The sequence below is a fragment of the Lissotriton vulgaris genome, chromosome 10 (genome assembly GCF_964263255.1).
Source record: "Lissotriton vulgaris chromosome 10, aLisVul1.2, whole genome shotgun sequence".
NCBI classification, from domain to species: Eukaryota; Metazoa; Chordata; class Amphibia; order Caudata; family Salamandridae; genus Lissotriton; species Lissotriton vulgaris.
Window position 1 is genome coordinate 664700772 of NC_141698.1, and position 19326 is coordinate 664720097.

At 42.8% G+C, this 19326-nt stretch overlaps 1 protein-coding gene across 2 annotated transcripts in view; it reads right to left on the reverse strand.

Moving 5' to 3' along the window:
• PTPRN2 (protein tyrosine phosphatase receptor type N2) overlaps window positions 1-19326 on the reverse strand; it is a 2289968-nt gene that overhangs the window by 113848 nt on the left and 2156794 nt on the right. For both annotated transcript variants that reach the window (XM_086941498.1, XM_086941499.1), the window contains one exon: window positions 5468-5541. Coding sequence is in view for 1 of the 2 variants with exons in the window: in XM_086941499.1 (XP_086797625.1) it covers window positions 5468-5541 (74 nt within the window). In the remaining variant the exon portion in view is untranslated. The remainder of the gene's footprint in view (window positions 1-5467; window positions 5542-19326) is intronic.

Sequence of the window (19326 nt, forward strand, 5' to 3'; positions counted from 1 at the left end):
AGGGTTCAGGGATTGGTGGAGTATAGGGGTCAGAAATGGATGTAGTTCATGCGTGGTGCACAGTTTTAGGGGCAAGGATGGATGGTGTTTAGGGGGTGTGAGAAGGTCAACGATGCATTTAGTGAAGGGGTGGTGTAGGCGCAGCAAATTAATTGTTAATAGTCTAAAATATATAAATCCAAATTGTCTCCTGAAGTAAAGCACTGAAATGAATACCTCTGATTAAAATGTTTCTGAAGGTAAGACCTGCAACCATTGCATTTACACCTTAAAAAAAAGCATGCAAAACCTAATTTTGAAAAAAGGACATTCTGTGAATTGGTTTCCAAGACTCACACCCATGACTATCATGCAGTAAGTATGGCATTTCATGCATCTAGATCCTTTACGTTCTAATTGTATTTATCACCAGGCTAATCCTAATCTATTTTGGTCTCCTCAAATAGCCCAACATAATACTTCTGTCTACTAATACACTCCATTCACTTACTGCCAGTATTTGAAAGCTTTGATATGTAACATCACACTCGTACTCTTGAAGTGTTCATAATTTAGTGACTGTCTGGATTGGTCATGCTGGAGCAAATATTTTTTTCTAAAGGTATTAGACTAGCAGCCCAATGTGTCTACATTTGTAATGGCGAGAGATACACTATCAAAGGAGGCAATAAACCCATACAATTGTCACAACATGTAGGAAAGGCAATAACACGGTGCAAATACAGAGTGTATGTAAAGGCTTTTGACGTACTGTGTGTTTAAGTGATTTTTTGCATAAATGTTTATATAACTCCAGCCTTAAATATTGCTTTAATAAAAAAGCCTCTATTGGTGGATCACCAGGTGATACTAAAAAGAATGGGGGTATGGTGATGTTCTGCAGGGCACACAGGAGGAAATAATAGAGAGCAAATGGAAGCAAAAGGTACAATGAGGTTGAACTTAGAACCCACTGGTATCCGACACAATACCCGAGATATTGTCATAAGGGCACCAAAAGTATGCACAAGACAGAAAGAGCCGCAGGCAGTACCAAACACATGCAAAGTGCTAATGTAATAATTGAGGGTGCTGCAGGAGGGTCAAATGATCCAGGAAACACTGCTGTAGTATGCAAAGAAAATGCAGACTTTACTTCAAACATTTGCAGAGAAAACATAGATTTTACCGCAACCAGTTCGATCAAACTGGCACCTTTCCAAAAGGAACACCAAAGAACTGGAGAAGGCAGTCACATAACCAGGACAGCCTTTAAGAATTTCAATTAAGCAACAGGGCAAAGGGGGGCACCTAACATGGGTTTATGGTCAGCGCAGTCAGAACCTAATGCCCTGTGCACACAGATGCGTCATGAAGCTTCTGTCAGATTTGCCAAGCAACCATGCCCCCGCGCACCAAGGCACGCTGTTAGAGCGTAACGTGCCTTCCACACTAACGCTTACTGAGGATTCCTTTGCTGATGCTAAGGAACAGAGCGCAGCTGCAGTGAGACCGACAGTGAGGCAGATGAATTTGCAGCCAGGAAGAAATGATGCTTGTGACACCAGTACACTATGCTGGTACACCTCTCGCACCGCAACTGCCGTCTTGAGCCCCTTAGAGCCATTGCCCGCTTCTGCCTCCCATGCACCCTCAAGGCCTCTATGAAGAGTAAAAGTACCTTTTTTTATTGTTGTTGCTTCCACCAAACTGTTTTGCCACTTGAGCTGGGGCCCTGTGGGGTATGTCAAATGGGGTGCCTCAATGGTGTTGATGTCTTGAGTTGCTGTGAAATTTACGCAAACACGTCGCTTGTCGCCAAATGGGAAAGTCCAATAATGTTTATTTCCGTAGCTTCAAGATGTTCAAAGTGTCTTTATTGAGTGTACAGCATCAAAGGATATAACCACACTGGCCACACTGGCAGCCACAAACAGGTCTGCTTCTCTCTGTCTCTTCTAACAGAATCCTTCATTTGAGGGGTAATGCAGTGGTTACAGAATCCTGCATCATCACCTGTTTACAGAACACCACAATTGTCCAATAGGGCCAATTTTCATTTGACGTCTACCAAGGGTCCATGTGGCTCTTGATTCTAATATTCTGATGAGTTGCGTCTCAAACATGCTATGAGTGAATGGTTATAAGTATCACACTTCAGTGACTGCCTTGAGGCACTGCTGACAAACAGAACAAAGGCATTCACGGAGAGACTGAGGTTTGGTTTCCTTGACATATTAAATTCAGTCATGTGAGACAGTGGTGCAGCAAGGATGCCATGGATCTTAGTGTAAATATGGAAAAAGGGTACCCATCCTTTTGATTTAGTAGCAGAAGACGGTCATAATTAGGTTCAAACTAGGCAGTTATGACTCAAGCAGCTGGTAGAGTGGGCCTTTCATACAAATGGGCCCCAGTGCCACACTACCTGCTGCACCAGTGACAGCCTATGGCATGACATGAGCAGGTGTGACAATGTTCCCTACACAAGTGCTGCTTAACTAAAGATGGGTGCCTAAATAACAACTGGACATTTCTGAAGTAGTTATTTGCTTTGCAGAATCCTTCTATCTCCCAATTGATGTTGGCTGGCTGTTGCAGCAGAGCAGGCTCCTTTTCAGTTAGTAGTATTGCCTTATTCAACTTGCTGGATTATTGCATTTATTGATTCACTGACCACTGACTTCCGGACGCAGTCTGGGTGAAAGATTAGATAATTTCCCCTCCCTATTGAGGAGGGGCTTTGGCCTCCTGCCACAGTGAGCCTAAGTTTGCCTCAGTGGCTACTGTATGTCTAAGTGCATTGGTACATCACCTTGCAGAATATGCGTCAGGGCAACAACAAGCAGATACACAACCATTCCCCCATGCATTGAATAATAAGGCACAGTGCAGGTGGATGTTCTGGTCAAACCAATTAGAGTCTCTGATACAGCACAAAAAATATTCTGCACTATGTTTTGCAATTCGCTCAGTGGACAGTTTTTAATAAATGGTGTCCCTGTGAAAGTGGGAGAAGAAGGTCTATTACAGCCCAGTTCAAAAAGTACATTTTTAATTTTCGTGATTTGTGTTATGTATGAAGGAATGTTAGTGTGAGTGTGGTCTTCCAGTGGCATTTAAAATTTAGCAAAGGCAAAGCATGCTTTTTTCTTTTATAATATTGGTATATAACATGTGTCATGAACAATTGATATTGTCTACAACAAGAAGTATTTGTGCTTTAATCGTTTAAAGAAATTAGCAAAATACTCTATCTGCAATTTGGACTGATACATTTTCACATAACTTAATGAATGTCTATTCATATTTTATAACCATGCATTTGGTATGCGGCCTATAAACAATGTCTACTATATGGTGTAAAAATAAGTTGGAGAAAAATGTATCTGTCTTACGAACCGTTCGTCCACAATGACATCTACAATCTTTAAAACACTAAAATTGTATCTGGCACATCTCCTAGAAATAAATGTTCAAAATAAGTATTATGGGCTCCTGTGTGGGCTTGATTAGAACTGAGCAGTCCTACAATTACCACTGTTTTATAATTTTACTCGTCATTATGTTCTCACCAGTATCGGACAAGCCTGTATTAGAGGCAGCAGACAGTATTTTGCTTGACGGAAAACACAATTATAATTTACATTCATGACCTGGGATTTAAAATTGGCAATTCCACATTATTTGTCACTGGAGGAGTTTCCTGAAATTTAAGGAGAACTAAGCACAACAAAACTGTTGTAATTAACAGAGATGTCTGTGTCCATCAAAGCCAGGATCTCATTGTGCTGTAATTGAAAGCCTTTCACTTCATTGTTTGCTGCAGACTTATTAAGTGCTGTTTTGTGCAATTCCAGGTAGAGAAAAAAAGATGGCCTACTCTTTAAGAAAACACTGTAAATTTTTAAAATTGGCTGGGGTTCAGCAGAGATAGATGTTGGAAAAAATAGATAACCTAGCAATTAGTAACTATACATGTCTCTTCACTTTGGCACTTTTGAGGTTGTGTGTAAACCCATAGTCTTAAACGTAGGTGGGGAAATTATGAAAACTGTAGGCAGCAGAAACGTCTTTGCCAGCTAAGCAATCCTTTGTGGAGCAAGCTTGCTTGCTCATTTTGCCAGATTTCATACTTGAGCGATTCCCCCCAGGCCCCCAGAGGCTGAAGGTCAATGCTAAAAAGGTTGGATATTTACCCCCATAAGCTTACACGTACATTTGAGGCAAATCCAACTTTTGGGAAATTACACAATACTATTGAGTAGTTGTGGACAGTCACAGTTTCACAGCTGATGTTGTGGAGATGTCACGTGATAAGTTATTTTTGGATGCAAAAATATGCCTGGTGTACATTTATGCATGTTTAAATACCTCATAACATTCCAATAGCACTTTAGAACTTTACATATTTGCATATTTTTCTATTAAGAAAATATTTTTTTCCTGTGGAACACCAACCTCCTATATACCCACATAGGTTTTGGGGGTGTTCCCTACCTTCCACTATTAATATGTATTTACTTTGGCCTTTACAAGAGTACATTTCTGATGGGGCCATGGAGGGCTGAGGTCATGAAAAGATTTGTTTGTGCTCTCAGATTTAGAGGTTTAAGGGTGTTTACAAATATACCAGGACATTCGACTGTCAACCTCCCACTTTCTTTATCGTATCTGATTAAATCATACAAGCAGGTATGTGTGAATACATCTTTTTAAGAGAGTAAATGCATTTTTTCTGAATCACAAAAAAGTGGATTTGAACCCAAAAATGGATTTGAGAATCTGGCCCAAATGTCTCCACTCACCACTGCTCTGGTAAGGAGCTACCCAGCTGCAGCCCAGCTACAATGGAGGCCTTGCTTTCATGAGTGAGAATTCAAGCAAATATTTCACACTGTGTTTTCTATCTAGTTTGAACTAAAGCAAAACTGTGCTAACTGTAGCATGAGGTACTGGCTTGCTCTATCCACAGAGTCCTCCCCCTTGCATTAAGCTGCTCTTTTCCAAACTGTCTCAGAGATTTTAGCACGACAGCTTTAGCCTCAAATACATTAGAGGAACTGCCTAGGTATTATTTGCTAAAATAGTGTTTTTGGGCCTGATCTCATCAAAAGGCCAGTGAACGGACTTTAGAAATGTAAATGTAGTATTTATTGGTTGTTAAAAAAATACAAGCTAAATAAAACACAATTATAGCCCTCTCTGCAGGATCAAAACAATATAATTTTCTATACAGTGGTATACATTTCTACATTCCATTGAATGCACCTTTGCAACATTTTTGTAGATGAACAAATAAACACATGAATTTAGTTGGCAAAGCAGTTAAAAGTGCCATGGAAGAGTAAGCTAAATAAATCCAACAATAAGCACAGAATTCCTTTGTCCCGGTTTTAAAATGTTAGAGAAGAGACAGTGGTACAGCACAAGTTAACATCATTAACCATAGGGAGTCAATAGCATCTCATTAGGCACTGATACTTACAATTGGGCTTGCGTTGATGTAATCAGAATTGTCGTGGCTATTTTCAACTTTCAGTCTTATTCTAGAATGGTCATCTAATGGGAAGCAAGAGAATAGCTGTTGTTAGTGATATCTGCCATTTTGAGGTGAAAGAATTCTAATCATTGATTTCTCTATAACAGCCTCTTAAAATTGAAGGGCGGTTAAACGTTCTTACAAGATTTCCAGGATGAATTTGTGTTAAAGTTGTGGCTTTAGCATAATAGGGTTATTAGTTTAGGAGTGGCTTCAGCATAATAGGTTTATGGGAAGATGAGCTGATTATCTTTTTAAAACATTACACTATCATGAACACTTTATAAATAATTAAATACATTTTACTATTAATCAGTTATCAAACATGTATGTTAATCTCCTTTAATTCCATTAGATAATTCAGTATTAATTCAGTATTAATAATAAACATTTGTTATTGTTGAATCAAATCTAGACACATGAGACAGACTGAATTTATGAAAACTGCTGTGATCAAAAACATGCCTGGTGAAAATCTTATGAAAATTGATAGACAGAACATTTTTGTTAAATTTAATCTTTGAGTAATCTTCAAGACTACAATTTGAATGGTTGTCATTCCTTGTGCAGTATGCAGTTAAAATACACAAGTATATATTTTCAGCACATTATCAAATGAGTTAATTTAGTTGCCAATGATATTATGCAGATTTACACACAAATACAGTCTTTTCAACAGTTGAATAGACATTACATAATGATCTTAGAAATTCAACTGTGCCAACTGTGGGGCTAAATAAAGTTCTACATTTAGGAAATATTGGAAAGATATAATTATAAAAAATTGCAGTTGATCGCCCAACAATGTTATGTTATATTATGTTAGGCGGATTTGTAAAGCGCACGGCTGCCCCAGCAAAAGGGTCTCCTGGCGCTGAAACCAGATTAGTACAACGAACAACTTATAACGAAGGGAACAAAAACTTTTAATCGCTTTACGGAAGGGCAAATAAAGCCGTAGACTATGGATGGAGATGGGGAGGGAATTCCAAATGCAACATAAGCCTGACACTCTGTGCTCAACATGGTTTTAGTGTAACTTGGAGAATGGGTCAACATGAATCAATCTTCAAGAAGTCTTTTATTCAGGGTGGTTGAGAGGGGATGGGTGACTGTTGTTTTTCTGCAGGTTAACACTGGATTCTAGACTGAGTAGATTTGGAAATGTCTGCTTTTACTTTACGATAAATTGGAGTATTGAATCTCCTATCATTTGATTTAGTTCATGATATTCCTAGGAATTATCAACTAAGCCTGTTCTAAAACTTTTTATTTTTACACGTACAGATACATATATTGCCTCAATTTACATACTGAAGTCTGGTAAAAATAGTCAAGAAAGCATCCACTGACACACAAATAGAGTCTCCTGCTGCCAGAAGAGCACAAAGGATGTACATGCCACTCAGGAAAGGAGTACTGTAAACACAAACCTCCCAAATCGAATTTTTTTCTGATGCTTTTATTTTTAGAAAAACGCATTAAGATCTCTTGACAAATTTGGCAGGCATGCGTTATGGCATGCATCATGACCAAGTAACCTTTTCAGTGTAAGTCTGCCCAAACAGCTGAAACTGTTAAGAGGTAATAGTACTTTAGTACAAAAATATAGAATCACACAATTCATTGATAGGCCACATTAAAGCATATTAAAATTACTTGAACTTTGAAAAAGCTGAACACTTGAGTCTTTCAATAACGATCTCTGTTAGTGCCAGTGTCAATCATTTTGGTGCTTCATATACTGAACCGTATGTCCACTGCAGAGCAATATGGTGTAACTAAATTACTTATCACTATCATCAGAATATATTCTAACACATTGCGTGGATATTCTTCTGCTTCTTCCTATTATTTTTATTATTAGTACTACTGCTAGCAATGATTATATATCTTTTGTACAGTGTGTAATACCATATTCGTGCCATTCCTAAAAAAAGCAGCTGGTAGTACCACCAAATTTAATTTGACTAAATGTATCTAACCCAGAATTATGAAAAGCTGAGTTGTTAACTGCAGATAACAGAGATGTCATAAATTTGCGTTTTTTGCTATGCTACCTCCCTGTAAAGTAATACAAATTTGAGACTAATTTATTTTATTTAAAATGTGATAGGTGAAAAGATTTCAGCAAAGTGTGAACTAAGGTAAAAACAGCATTCTCAAAAGCTTAACAGAACTAACGCATATACCTCAAAGTGACTTGGGTGTAATTTCAAGGGACACTAAAACGTCACGTTGAACACAAACTCATCAAATAGTGTTTAGCCTATTTGAATTTTAATAAAAATTTAAGCTCTGAAGCATTTTTGTGTTTAAGCAAACTGTGGAGGAGAGAGAGAGGGAAGCAGTGGCAATTGCAACTAAGCTATATTTAGTGATGACTCCAGATATCATTAGAGCTTCATGGGTCTTCAAAAATAAACGTAAGGAGACATAGTTTTCCTGACATTATCAAGTTACAGATTTTCACTCTTTTTTATATATTAGGGTATCATTTTGTGTAGGTTACGGTAGGATTTTCCATGTACAGATTAAAAATTGCTATGGTGATAGTGTAAATTTTCCAATTTGTTGGACACCTAAAACATTATTTGACAGAGTCTGTTGGTTACAGCACAAAATGGACTTAAACAAAAAATCATCACTAAAAGCCCTCACACAACTCATTCTGCACAAACAGAAATTTAAACAATAGGACTTGAAGATTAAAACAACAGCACATTCTGTATCATTTAATGGTATAATTGATTCCAAACTTAACTGAACTCACAAAATGAAAGGGAACTGGCTATATGACACTTCCGTTAATAGCGGAGATTACTTGTTGCTAATAAGTCTCTTTAAACCAGTTTCACATTTTGTTTTACCTATAGGCTGCATTTGTAGAACCTTATTGCCAATGTAATATTAACTTTGCATGAATTTGAACATGTAATACATTGACAATTGCTTTTCCTTGCTGTCTCACTAATTGCTTTTAAGAAGATGTAGCAAAATATGATATTTTTCTTTCTTTTGTACAAACCACACCCCTCGCCCAGCAGTGCAGCTAAATATGATGTGTTATGTATAATCTGATAAAACACTATAGTTTGCTCCTGAAAATGGATGATCACAGTAGATGAGAATCAATTGGCAATGGGATACCCAAAACAGATAGCCCCCTGGGAGAATTATATAGGGCATAAGGCAGAACACACTTACCTATCACCACAGGCACTCAAATTATAAGAGTTCAAACCCCTAATGAATGTAATATTTATGTATAGTTTTCTGCCATATTTAAGAGTGTGATGACATTCATATATATTCAGGGAATGAAAATAGATACATTTTTAATTGTCTGAAAATAATTCTATCTATAGCAGACAATTATGTCACATTTCTCATCAATTCATCCAAGCTTTGGGGCAGTCTCCATATACAGAGTGTGTAGTTTAATTTCACTGCAGATATTTGGGTTCTTCTTGGTAGTTATCACATAAAGAAGGAGGAGAATAGGTGAATATTTGAAATAAATGAGATGGTCAATGTACCTCATGGCACACATGTTTTCAGCATAACAATTTAGAGGAACATTTTGAGTCCTGTTGTAAATATGCTACTGGTACTGCACTGGGAATTACCAATATCAGACATTGAAGTATTTCCTGGGGGTTGTTAATGCAGCACAATTATCAGTTTGGGTGGTTGGAATGCAACAAATCATGTGATATTTGAATCTGCACAACACATTACGGCATCTTTTACCTCTTTGTGTCCTCTTTTCCCAACATACATTTTGCCTGTCCTTTCCTCTGCATGTAAATAACACAGGAATGAGGTAATTCAACAAAACATGTAATCTCAATTTGGGCAGAAACTCCCATTTTCATCCAAATTAATATTGCACAGGGACCCAAAATGAACCAGTTAAAAGTCTTGGTTTGAGTAAAGAATGACAAGAATGGAAAGGGGCGACCAATCGGTCCCCCCGAACGTATGGTGGAGTACCACGATCCCCCCGGGAAGCCATCTTGGGCGGGAGGCGAGTCTCGGCTGGTATGCCCGAAGCGGCGTAGCCGGGGCGCGCCTTTTTCCCGCCCTAGAGTGGGCTGGCCTAGACACCAACGCGGCCGGCCACGCCCTCGGAGGCAGGCGGGGGCGGGTTCACGCCCACCCTGAAGACGGATAAAAGGAGCGGAAGCCAAGAAAGCATCCTCTTGTTCCTGTGCTCTGAAGCTGCACCTCCCCGCTGCACGTGAGCTCGAGACGGAACGAAGAGCAATTTTGAGCGTTGTAATCCCTCTTTTTGTCTTACAGATATCCCGTCTAAGAATGCCCAAGAAGGTCGGAAAGCGGGTCGGTACCGAGGAGATGCTCCGCATACTCATGAAGGAGATAGCCGATCTAAAGAGAAAGGTTGAGGCTAAGGACGGGGAGGGAGGACCGAAACAGCCTTTACAGGGAACAATTCCCGGTGGAAAGAGCAAGAGGCCCAGAAGGGGAGCACTTGGGGGGGAGACCCCGGTTCCCGAAGCGCCACGAGAGGAGCCAACCCCGGCGCCAAAGGAGGGGAATCCAATCCCTGTGGTGGTCACCCCTGCGAACAGGGAGGATATGCCCCCCGAGTTAGCGGCGCAATTGGCAGCGTGGTTGGGAAACGATAGCGAGGGCGCCACGGCTGGCGACGTCCGGGCAGTGATGAGGCAACTGCGTGAATCTAGGGAGGCTGCGAAGACGCCATCTTCTGTTCCCCCACAGGTCCCGGCGGTTGGAAGTACAGCAGGCCCAAGTTCGGCGACAAGCGTGGGGTCTACTTCAGGTAAGCGGCCATTGCCGATTGCGGGGGGGGAGTCTGCACCTTCTCGAAAGGAGAAGATTGCCCAGCACGTCCCACTAGAAGTCAAGGAATTGATTTGGGCGGATAAATATGTAAACATGTTTTCATTGCTTACCGACCATTACGAGATCGAGCATGTAAAGAGTCAAAAGGAGCTCATGCATCCGAGTGTTTGGCGCACAAAAATGGCCGCCTTTAAGGTCGACGAGACCATTGGTACTTGGGGCAGAGCGTGGGGAATTTTTACTTCCATCATGGGGGAGCGCAGGCCTGAGTTGTTGACCGAGTTACCCATTTATCAGTCACGTATTATGGAGTATTCTGTGGCATATGGGGGCAATCAGTGGTTCTGCTATGATAATCTATTTAGAAAAGCTAAAGAACACAACCCGTTGTTGTCTTGGGATTGTTACGACTCTGTGTCTTGGCAAAAAATGGAGAGTACAGGGATGTTGAAGGTGCCATTAGTAGGGAGTAACGGGGGGAATCCTCCCGCCAAAACTCTGGGACGCCCTTTCGGACGGGTGCAGGTAACGAGTTCCACACGAAGCCGAGTGGCAACACAGGTAAAAGGGGGATCTGTTGGAATTTTAACAGGGGCAAATGTACCAGGCCCCAGGGGTCATGCAAATTCAGACATGAGTGTGGGGGGTGCGGGCAGCCATCCCATCCTGAGTCCATGTGCAGAGCCAAAACGGGTGATAACGGTGGTAAGGGAGGCGCCAAACAGGTCTAATATAGTCCGAGGGGCGCCTTTACCGACCCCGATTGATACCATGGCAATGATTCCTTGGCTCAGCGAATACCCAGATCATGCTTCCGCTGGGGTGTTACGGAACGGGTTTTCATATGGTTTCCGCATCCCAGTGGGGGATTTTCAGGGGGTACCGGACTGTAAGAATCAAATGTCGGTCTTACAGCACACGGCAGTGGTGCAGGTAAAGATTGGGAAAGAGGTGACTCGAGGTCGTGTCGCCGGTCCATTCGATTTGCCACCAGTTGCTAATTTTGTGTGTTCTCCTCTAGGGGTGGTTCCCAAGAAGGACCCGGGTGAGTTTCGGCTGATACACAATTTGTCAGCCCCACATGGTCTTTCCGTGAATGACGCGATAGACCCGGAAGTATGTTCGGTGCGGTACGCATCTTTCGATGAGGCCGTTGCCATGTTGAATCGCCTGGGGCCCGGGACGCTGATGGCCAAATCGGACATCGAGTCAGCGTTCCGGTTGCTCCCGGTACACCCAGACGATCAGCGTCTCCTTGGTTTTCAGTTTCAGGGTCGCTATTACATGGATAAATGTATGCCAATGGGATGCTCGATTTCATGTGCCTATTTCGAGAAATTCAGTTGTTTTCTGCAGTGGGTATTCACGAGGAAGACAGGTTTTCAACATGTTATGCACTATCTCGATGACTTTCTGTTTCTGGGGGCAGCCGGGGATTCTGAGTGTGGACAGGCCTTACATGAATTTTGTGTCCTAATGAATCAATTCGGTGTGCCATTGGCGCCAGGTAAGACGGTGGGTCCCTCGACCTTGATCGAGTTTCTGGGGATCGAGCTCGACTCGGTGGAAGGTTGTTTTCGTTTACCTAAAGAAAAAGTGTTAAAATTCAGGTTATCCCTTGAGACATGTATTCGTGCAACGAAAGTGAACTTGCATCAATTGCAACAGGTGGTTGGTCAGTTGAATTTTGCCCTAAGAGTAATGCCGATGGCACGCCCCTTTTCCCGCTCGATTGCACAGTCCATGGTCGGCTTGAAGGAAGGACATCATCGTACGAGACTCTCGGCAGAGGTTCGCCAGGACATGCGCATTTGGATTGCATTCCTGGCGGATTTCAATGGTCGAATTGTCTGGAATAAACCAGCAGTGTCTTCCGAGGAGTTGGGGCTATGGACAGACTCGGCGGGGAGTATGGGTTTTGGCGCCATATTGGGTACACAATGGTCGGCTCAAAAATGGCCGTCATGGTGGCATGAGTGCGGGTTGACGAGTAACATTGCTTTTCTCGAACTGTTCCCTATTCTGGTGGCCTTGAAAACATGGCCAGAAGGGTTTAGGGATCACTCTGTGGTGTTCTGGTCTGATAACATGACCGTGGTTGAGTGTATCAATAGTCAGGCAGCACGTTGCAAATTGATTCTGAGACTGCTCAAGGAAATTGTATTGTTGTGCATGCAACTAAATGTACTGTTTAGGGCGCGACACGTGCCGGGGGTGATGAACCAAGCGGCTGATGCGCTCTCTCGTTTCCGTATGCAGGCCTTCTGGGGTTTTCTGCCCACAGCGGACCCGGTGGCGGCACCCTTTCCCGAAGCTCTCTGGTCTCTCGGTGCCCCGAACTACAAGACCTCGTGGGAGAGAGTTTAGCACCCAGGACGAGGAAGGCATATGAAGGGGCGTTCCGTTCCTATTGGGCCTTTTTGGGTACTGCCGGGAGGGAGCTTTGGGGTCTGGAAGAGTGTGTAGTGAGATTCCTGCTCTCTTTACGTCACGCAGGCAAGTCAGTAGCTACGGCCCAGAGGCATCGGGCCGCCATTTCCTTCATGGCAAGGGCTCATGGGATCCAGGACCCGACAGCGTCTTTCGTTGTGCAGAAAGCGCTACGTGGGTGGCAACGCCTTGAGGGTCGCAGAGTAGACGATAGGCACCCGATAGGTCTGGATAGGTTGGCCCTGTTATTATCCGTGCTACCGGTAACATGTTCATCCCAGTACGAAGCAGTGTTGTTCCGAGCCGCATTTGCATTAGCATTCCATGGGGCTATGCGGGTAAGCGAATTAGTGGCAAAGAACAAGCAGGATACGATGGGGGGACTGTGCCGGGAACACATTCAGGTCAGGGAGGAGACGATGACGGTCTCGTTTGTCAAGTCCAAATCCGATCAGGATGCAATCGGGGACTGCGTAATCATCCAGAGGATCCCCGGGTCTGCCATGTGCCCTGTTGGGTGCGTAGAGGCATATTTAGCGCAGAGGGTGGCAGCATGGGGGGGGGACCTTGTTAAGACACGCTGACGCCACCCCACTGACGAGGTTTCAGTTTCAGCGGGTGCTTGCGATGTCGATTTCTGCCGCGGGCTTGAACCCCGGCGACTTTGGGACCCATTCCTTTCGGATAGGGGCTGCTACGGAAGCTACAGCCAGGGGTCTGAATGTTGAACAAGTAAAACGTGTGGGGCGTTGGTCCTCGAACTGTTATAAGAGGTATGTGCGGTTGCACATGTTGTGAAGCTGTAACGATGTACTCACGCTTCTTGTTTTTGTTTGGTTTTCAGTTGCGCAAGCCTACGAGGCGGGCGGACTGTCCAGTCGACCCGACACCGGGGGGCCAGCGGTCAGACATTACCGGCTGTGAAAAAGGAGGTGTGGGTCGTGGGCCACTCATACGTGAGGCGTGCCGCGGACGTATTCAAAGCAGGTGACATGATTCACGTGGCTGGGGAATACGGGTACAGTGTGTCCTTCTACGGAAAGGGCGGGCTCTGTATTGACCAGTTTCGATCATTTTTCGAGGGTTTGTTAGGGCGGACAAGGTCACCGCCGTCTGTAGTCATAGTACATCTTGGGGGCAATGATTTGGTGACCACTGGTAGACGACTTCTTCTTGAGGCGATGCTTTCCACGGTAAGTTGGTTGGCGAGAAGAGTTCCAGGGTGCACAATTGCATGGTCCCATATGATCCCACGGAAAGTGTGGCGGGGGGCTATTTCTGTTTCTGCTCTGAATCATTCAGTAAGGAAAATTAATAATAAAGTGAGTAGACTGTTCCGTTCAAGTACACTGCATTCTATTTCGCATGGTTGTATTAAAGGGGACAGTATGTATTCGGGGGATGGTGTTCATTTGTCCCGGATGGGGAACGAGTTACTCATAGGAGACCTGATAGCCTGGCTAAAGACTTTATGAAATGACCTTTAGGCAGGAGTGTTGTGGGGGGTCCGGATAGCCGGTCAACTATCCGGCCTGTGGCGGTAAGGTCATGATCGGTGAGCAGTAATTCGAAGATCCCTATGAGGGGGCGTCACCCATTACGGATGGGAGGGCGCGGGGGAGGTGGCCAATTGGCCCCTCAACGGGGAGGCGGTCCTGTCTAAGGAGAGGCCGCCGGAAGGAAAGGAAAGGTGGTCAAGGCCCCTTCCTGGATAGGAGGGGCTACGGCCCCTCCTGGGGAATTTCTCGGGGCCAGGACATCTGCGACGGCAGATGGGTAAGTTGTGTGGGGTGCGGGAGGGGGTTTACGCTACCTTTTTAGACACCTCACACGAGTCCTCGAACGACCGTTAAATGGCGTCGAGTTTATTGGGGCCCCCGTCAAGTACAAAGGGAAATTGGTAGATGCACTTGAGGTACGCCTCTGTGCGGTCGCTCCTCTCACAAGTGAGGGGGGTATTTCTGGTTTAGGGATCTGACACCGGTTACGACCTTGCCGTTGGCCCTTAACGTTAGGATGTACAATTTCAAGTCAAATGTTTTGTAGGATGTTAGTTCGGCTAGGAGAACCTTTGTATTAGAGATCTGTTAAGGTTAGCCAAACATCGTAATGTGGAAATGAAATTGTACATTATATGAAACTGTTATTTTAATGTTTTCTTTTGTTTCATATTTTAATAAATACGGCCGGGAAGGGTGACTCCCTTCCCGCCTTCCAAAAGCTCAAGAACTGTTTCCGGTTTCCCAATTCTTGGGGATTGTGTTGAGAGGGGGTGGCGGGTATCTCGGCCATATGGAAAGGGGCGACCAATCGGTCCCCCCGAACGTATGGTGGAGTACCACGATCCCCCCGGGAAGCCATCTTGGGCGGGAGGCGAGTCTCGGCTGGTATGCCCGAAGCGGCATAGCCGGGGCGCGCCTTTTTCCCGCCCTAGAGTGGGCTGGCCTAGACACCAACGCGGCCGGCCACGCCCTCGGAGGCAGGCGGGGGCGGGTTCACGCCCACCCTGAAGACGGATAAAAGGAGCGGAAGCCAAGAAAGCATCCTCTTGTTCCTGTGCTCTGAAGCTGCACCTCCCCGCTGCACGTGAGCTCGAGACGGAACGAAGAGCAATTTTGACCCACCCACCAGCCCCTGAGGACAGCGATTCGTTGTGATTACAGTTGATATAATATCTTTTGTTTTCTCTGTTTTCTTACAGGTTGTGATGATTGTCGTGAAATTTCTTAAAGATGCAATAAAGATTGGTTATTTTTCAGTATGTTTTGCAAATAAAAGTAATTTTGAACAAGGATTGATCAGTATTTACGCTTGATAATAAATGTTGTTTTGCTTTGTAAATCTTAGTAACTTAGGTAGAACTGTCGTATTTATTTTGGTCGGGCGGTAAGGTCATGATCGGTGAGCAGTAATTCGAAGATCCCTATGAGGGGGCGTCACCCATTACGGATGGGAGCGCGCGGGGGAGGTGGCCAATTGGCCCCTCAACGGGGAGGCGGTCCTGTCTAAGGAGAGGCCGCCGGAAGGAAAGGAAAGGTGGTCAAGGCCCCTTCCTGGATAGGAGGGGCTACGGCCCCTCCTGGGGAATTTCCCGGGGCCAGGACATCTGCGACGGCAGATGGGTAAGTTGTGTGGGGTGCGGGAGGGGGTTTACGCTACCTTTTTAGACACCTCACACGAGTCCTCGAACGACCGTTAAATGGCGTCGAGTTTATTGGGGCCCCCGTCAAGTACAAAGGGAAATTGGTAGATGCACTTGAGGTACGCCTCTGTGCGGTCGCTCCTCTCACAAGTGAGGGGGGTATTTCTGGTTTAGGGATCTGACACCGGTTACGACCTTGCCGTTGGCCCTTAACGTTAGGATGTACAATTTCAAGTCAAATGTTTTGTAGGATGTTAGTTCGGCTAGGAGAACCTTTGTATTAGAGATCTGTTAAGGTTAGCCAAACATCGTAATGTGGAAATGAAATTGTACATTATATGAAACTGTTATTTTAATGTTTTCTTTTGTTTCATATTTTAATAAATACGGCCGGGAAGGGTGACTCCCTTCCCGCCTTCCAAAAGCTCAAGAACTGTTTCCGGTTTCCCAATTCTTGGGGATTGTGTTGAGAGGGGGTGGCGGGTATCTCGGCCATATGAAACAGTAATGGAAATGAGAAAGAAGAAAAAAAATACCTAACAGCTAAAACTGATATGCTTCATGAACTGTTAAAGACTGCAGTCATTATTTTACTTTGCTATAAAATTGCTGGATCACTGAGGAGCACAGAAAAGATTACAATAATCACTAAGGGAGAGTGTTGAATTTGTCATGTGATACACCTATCATACAATCTGTTAACTGTTTGTAGCCTTCAAAATCATAACATCTTAAAAAACATCTGCAATAAATTTTACAATGCCTAAAAAACCTTCACCTCCAATCACTCCTTTCGTTGTTATAGGCTCACCAGCATTGTAATACCGATCAGAAGCCAACAAGGTATGACGGCAATTTCTAATTGTGTCCCTCATGAACCTTAATCCCATCAGTCCCTTTCATACGCTATATGTTGATGAGCATTCCCCTGTATATATTTTAATCTATTTTCTCTGGCACCCTCTTTCTTGACACACCTGTTTCTCTGCAAGCATGCATCAACCGTAACTCTCTTTCCAGTTGAGCAGGTCACATGTTACCCACTGTCTGGAAATATTCTATTATACAACTATTATCCCCAAAAGTCACAATATCTGATGAATAGTTGTAAAAGTATTCTAAGTTGTTTCTGTCATGTCAAATCTTATGTTACGTTAAATAATTTTGTAAAAGTATGTTTTAAGTAGTAGTGAAGAACCAAGTTATTGTGTTAATGTTTTTAAAGCAAAATTTTTGGACCAATTGTCAAAACTGTAGCAAAAACCTGAGTGGAATAGTCACATATATTTGTGTCCATCATCCAAAAGCAATATGCAGTCAGAACTTTGGCAGTCTGAATTATAATCGATATATCATATTTAGTCATTTTTACATTTTCTTGATTCTTTACAACTTGTAACAAATAATTCATTTGTATGGTTGTTGACTAAGAAAACAAGTACGTTCAATTCACTTTTAGGTGTTTTCCTATTTTAGTGGCTGCTATATTGATTACATAGCTATTGCACCCATAACAGCAAATTGTGATTTCAAAATAACAGACTAAACAACATTTTACTGAGGTTTGGACAACACAATACTGACTCTTCTTCCTTCTCTATCCTTGCTCACGCCAAAAATGCACCAAACAACACCACACTCTTAATTTGCAAAGTCCATGACTTCGGATTTGCAGCCTCTCTCTTTCACATGGAAATGACAACTACCCTGTTGAAAATAATATCAAACTCTCTCAATGACCCACCAACGTATCAAAAAATTTGAATATCTGTGAATGTTCTTTTCTAGAACCCTGGCTATGAAACTGCCAACCTAGCAACCTTAAGCAAGAAATAGCTGTACTGCAGTTTAGGAAATCTCAAAAACAAGACTTTTGAATATGCTACTTTTTCTAGTTGAATATACATATTCTTCAATTGACATCTGGAACTGCCCCCTTTTGTTGTGTACTGCAACATTCTTCCTACTTACCCCTTGTGAACTTTGTCTGGTCTTGATCCCCTATCTTACAGCGGACACTTTACAAGCAAATTTATATATTATAGTTCACCTTTCAATTCAGTTAGCATTATCAAAAGACACTGAGGCAGATATTGTGGCTTTAGGTCATCGATTACTTCAGGGTTGAATGGGGACAGATGACACTGTCTTCTCTTTTGAGTCAATTGACTAGCTGCTTCACAACTAATTCTCCTCCCTCCCAGAGAAACCACTGGAAAACAATTATGCTGTCTGAAATTTGTCTTAATGTTCCTACATTGCTTACTTGATACTGTGCTGTCTGGTAGCCCCGCAGCAACAGCTGATCTGGGTGGCCCCACCCTACATGCATATTTACATGATGGCATCATAAGTGGGCCTAGTAGAAGGCCACTGATTAGCATGTGCTGCTGTCAGACATGCTTTTAAAATGTTATGAAATGATGAGCATGTCTGTTACCATCTGTTTGCATCAGCAGCTGCCCATTACTGCTGGATTGCCTCATTATTTTTTGTTTCAGCATGTTTGGAAGACTTGCAGTCAGTTCTCATACACATTCAGGTTATTTTCGTCCAGCAGCAAATGACTTTGTCAGTAAGTGGTAATTGTTCTGCCTGCAGGTAAGAACCTTTATATTAAAGTAATTAAGGATCCTATAGGGGGTATCAAAAGCGATGCCCATTGGTACTTGAGGTAGGACGTGCATATGGAAGACAAGCATAAATATGCATTTAAGATAAAAGACCTCAACAAGAATCATAATATAGACTTTTGTTTTAACAGAAACATGAATTAATGAAACCACGGAAAGGTCCCAATTTGAATTACTGCCTGCAAAATGGGAAATATTCAGGGTCCATTCAAAAGAAAAAGTGTTGGTGACATTAAATGCCCCTTACAGGAATCATAAGGATTTTTTCACTTAGGCATAATGCCCTACAGGTAATGGAATATTTCAGCCTTTCGATTGATTCTGATGGGAGCAACCTATCAAGTTGATTCTTAAGGACCTTAGCACCTAAGGAAAGGGACCATTAGATTCCAAAGGACATACTTCAGATCTTGATCTCTGTCAAAAGGCAGAAATGTCATTTCTGTAGACAGGGAAACATTTGGACAGACCATTCACTATTTAAATTTGATATAGATTAGAAGACCTCTATTGCAAAACATAAAGCATCCAGCACAATTGACTGACACAAGTTCATGTTGAAATCCGCAAATCTTAATAATGTTCTGTTTATATTATCTAGAAACCGATTCACCCAGTTCTATGGTTTTCGGTAGATTTAAAGATACTACATTGATGCACTTTCTGATTAGAATAGAAGAAGAGGAAAATTTTGCTGTATATTATTCTTGTTTACTTTTAAATAGCTGTATTAAATTTTGTTTTCATTAATGTAATATATATATTAGTTA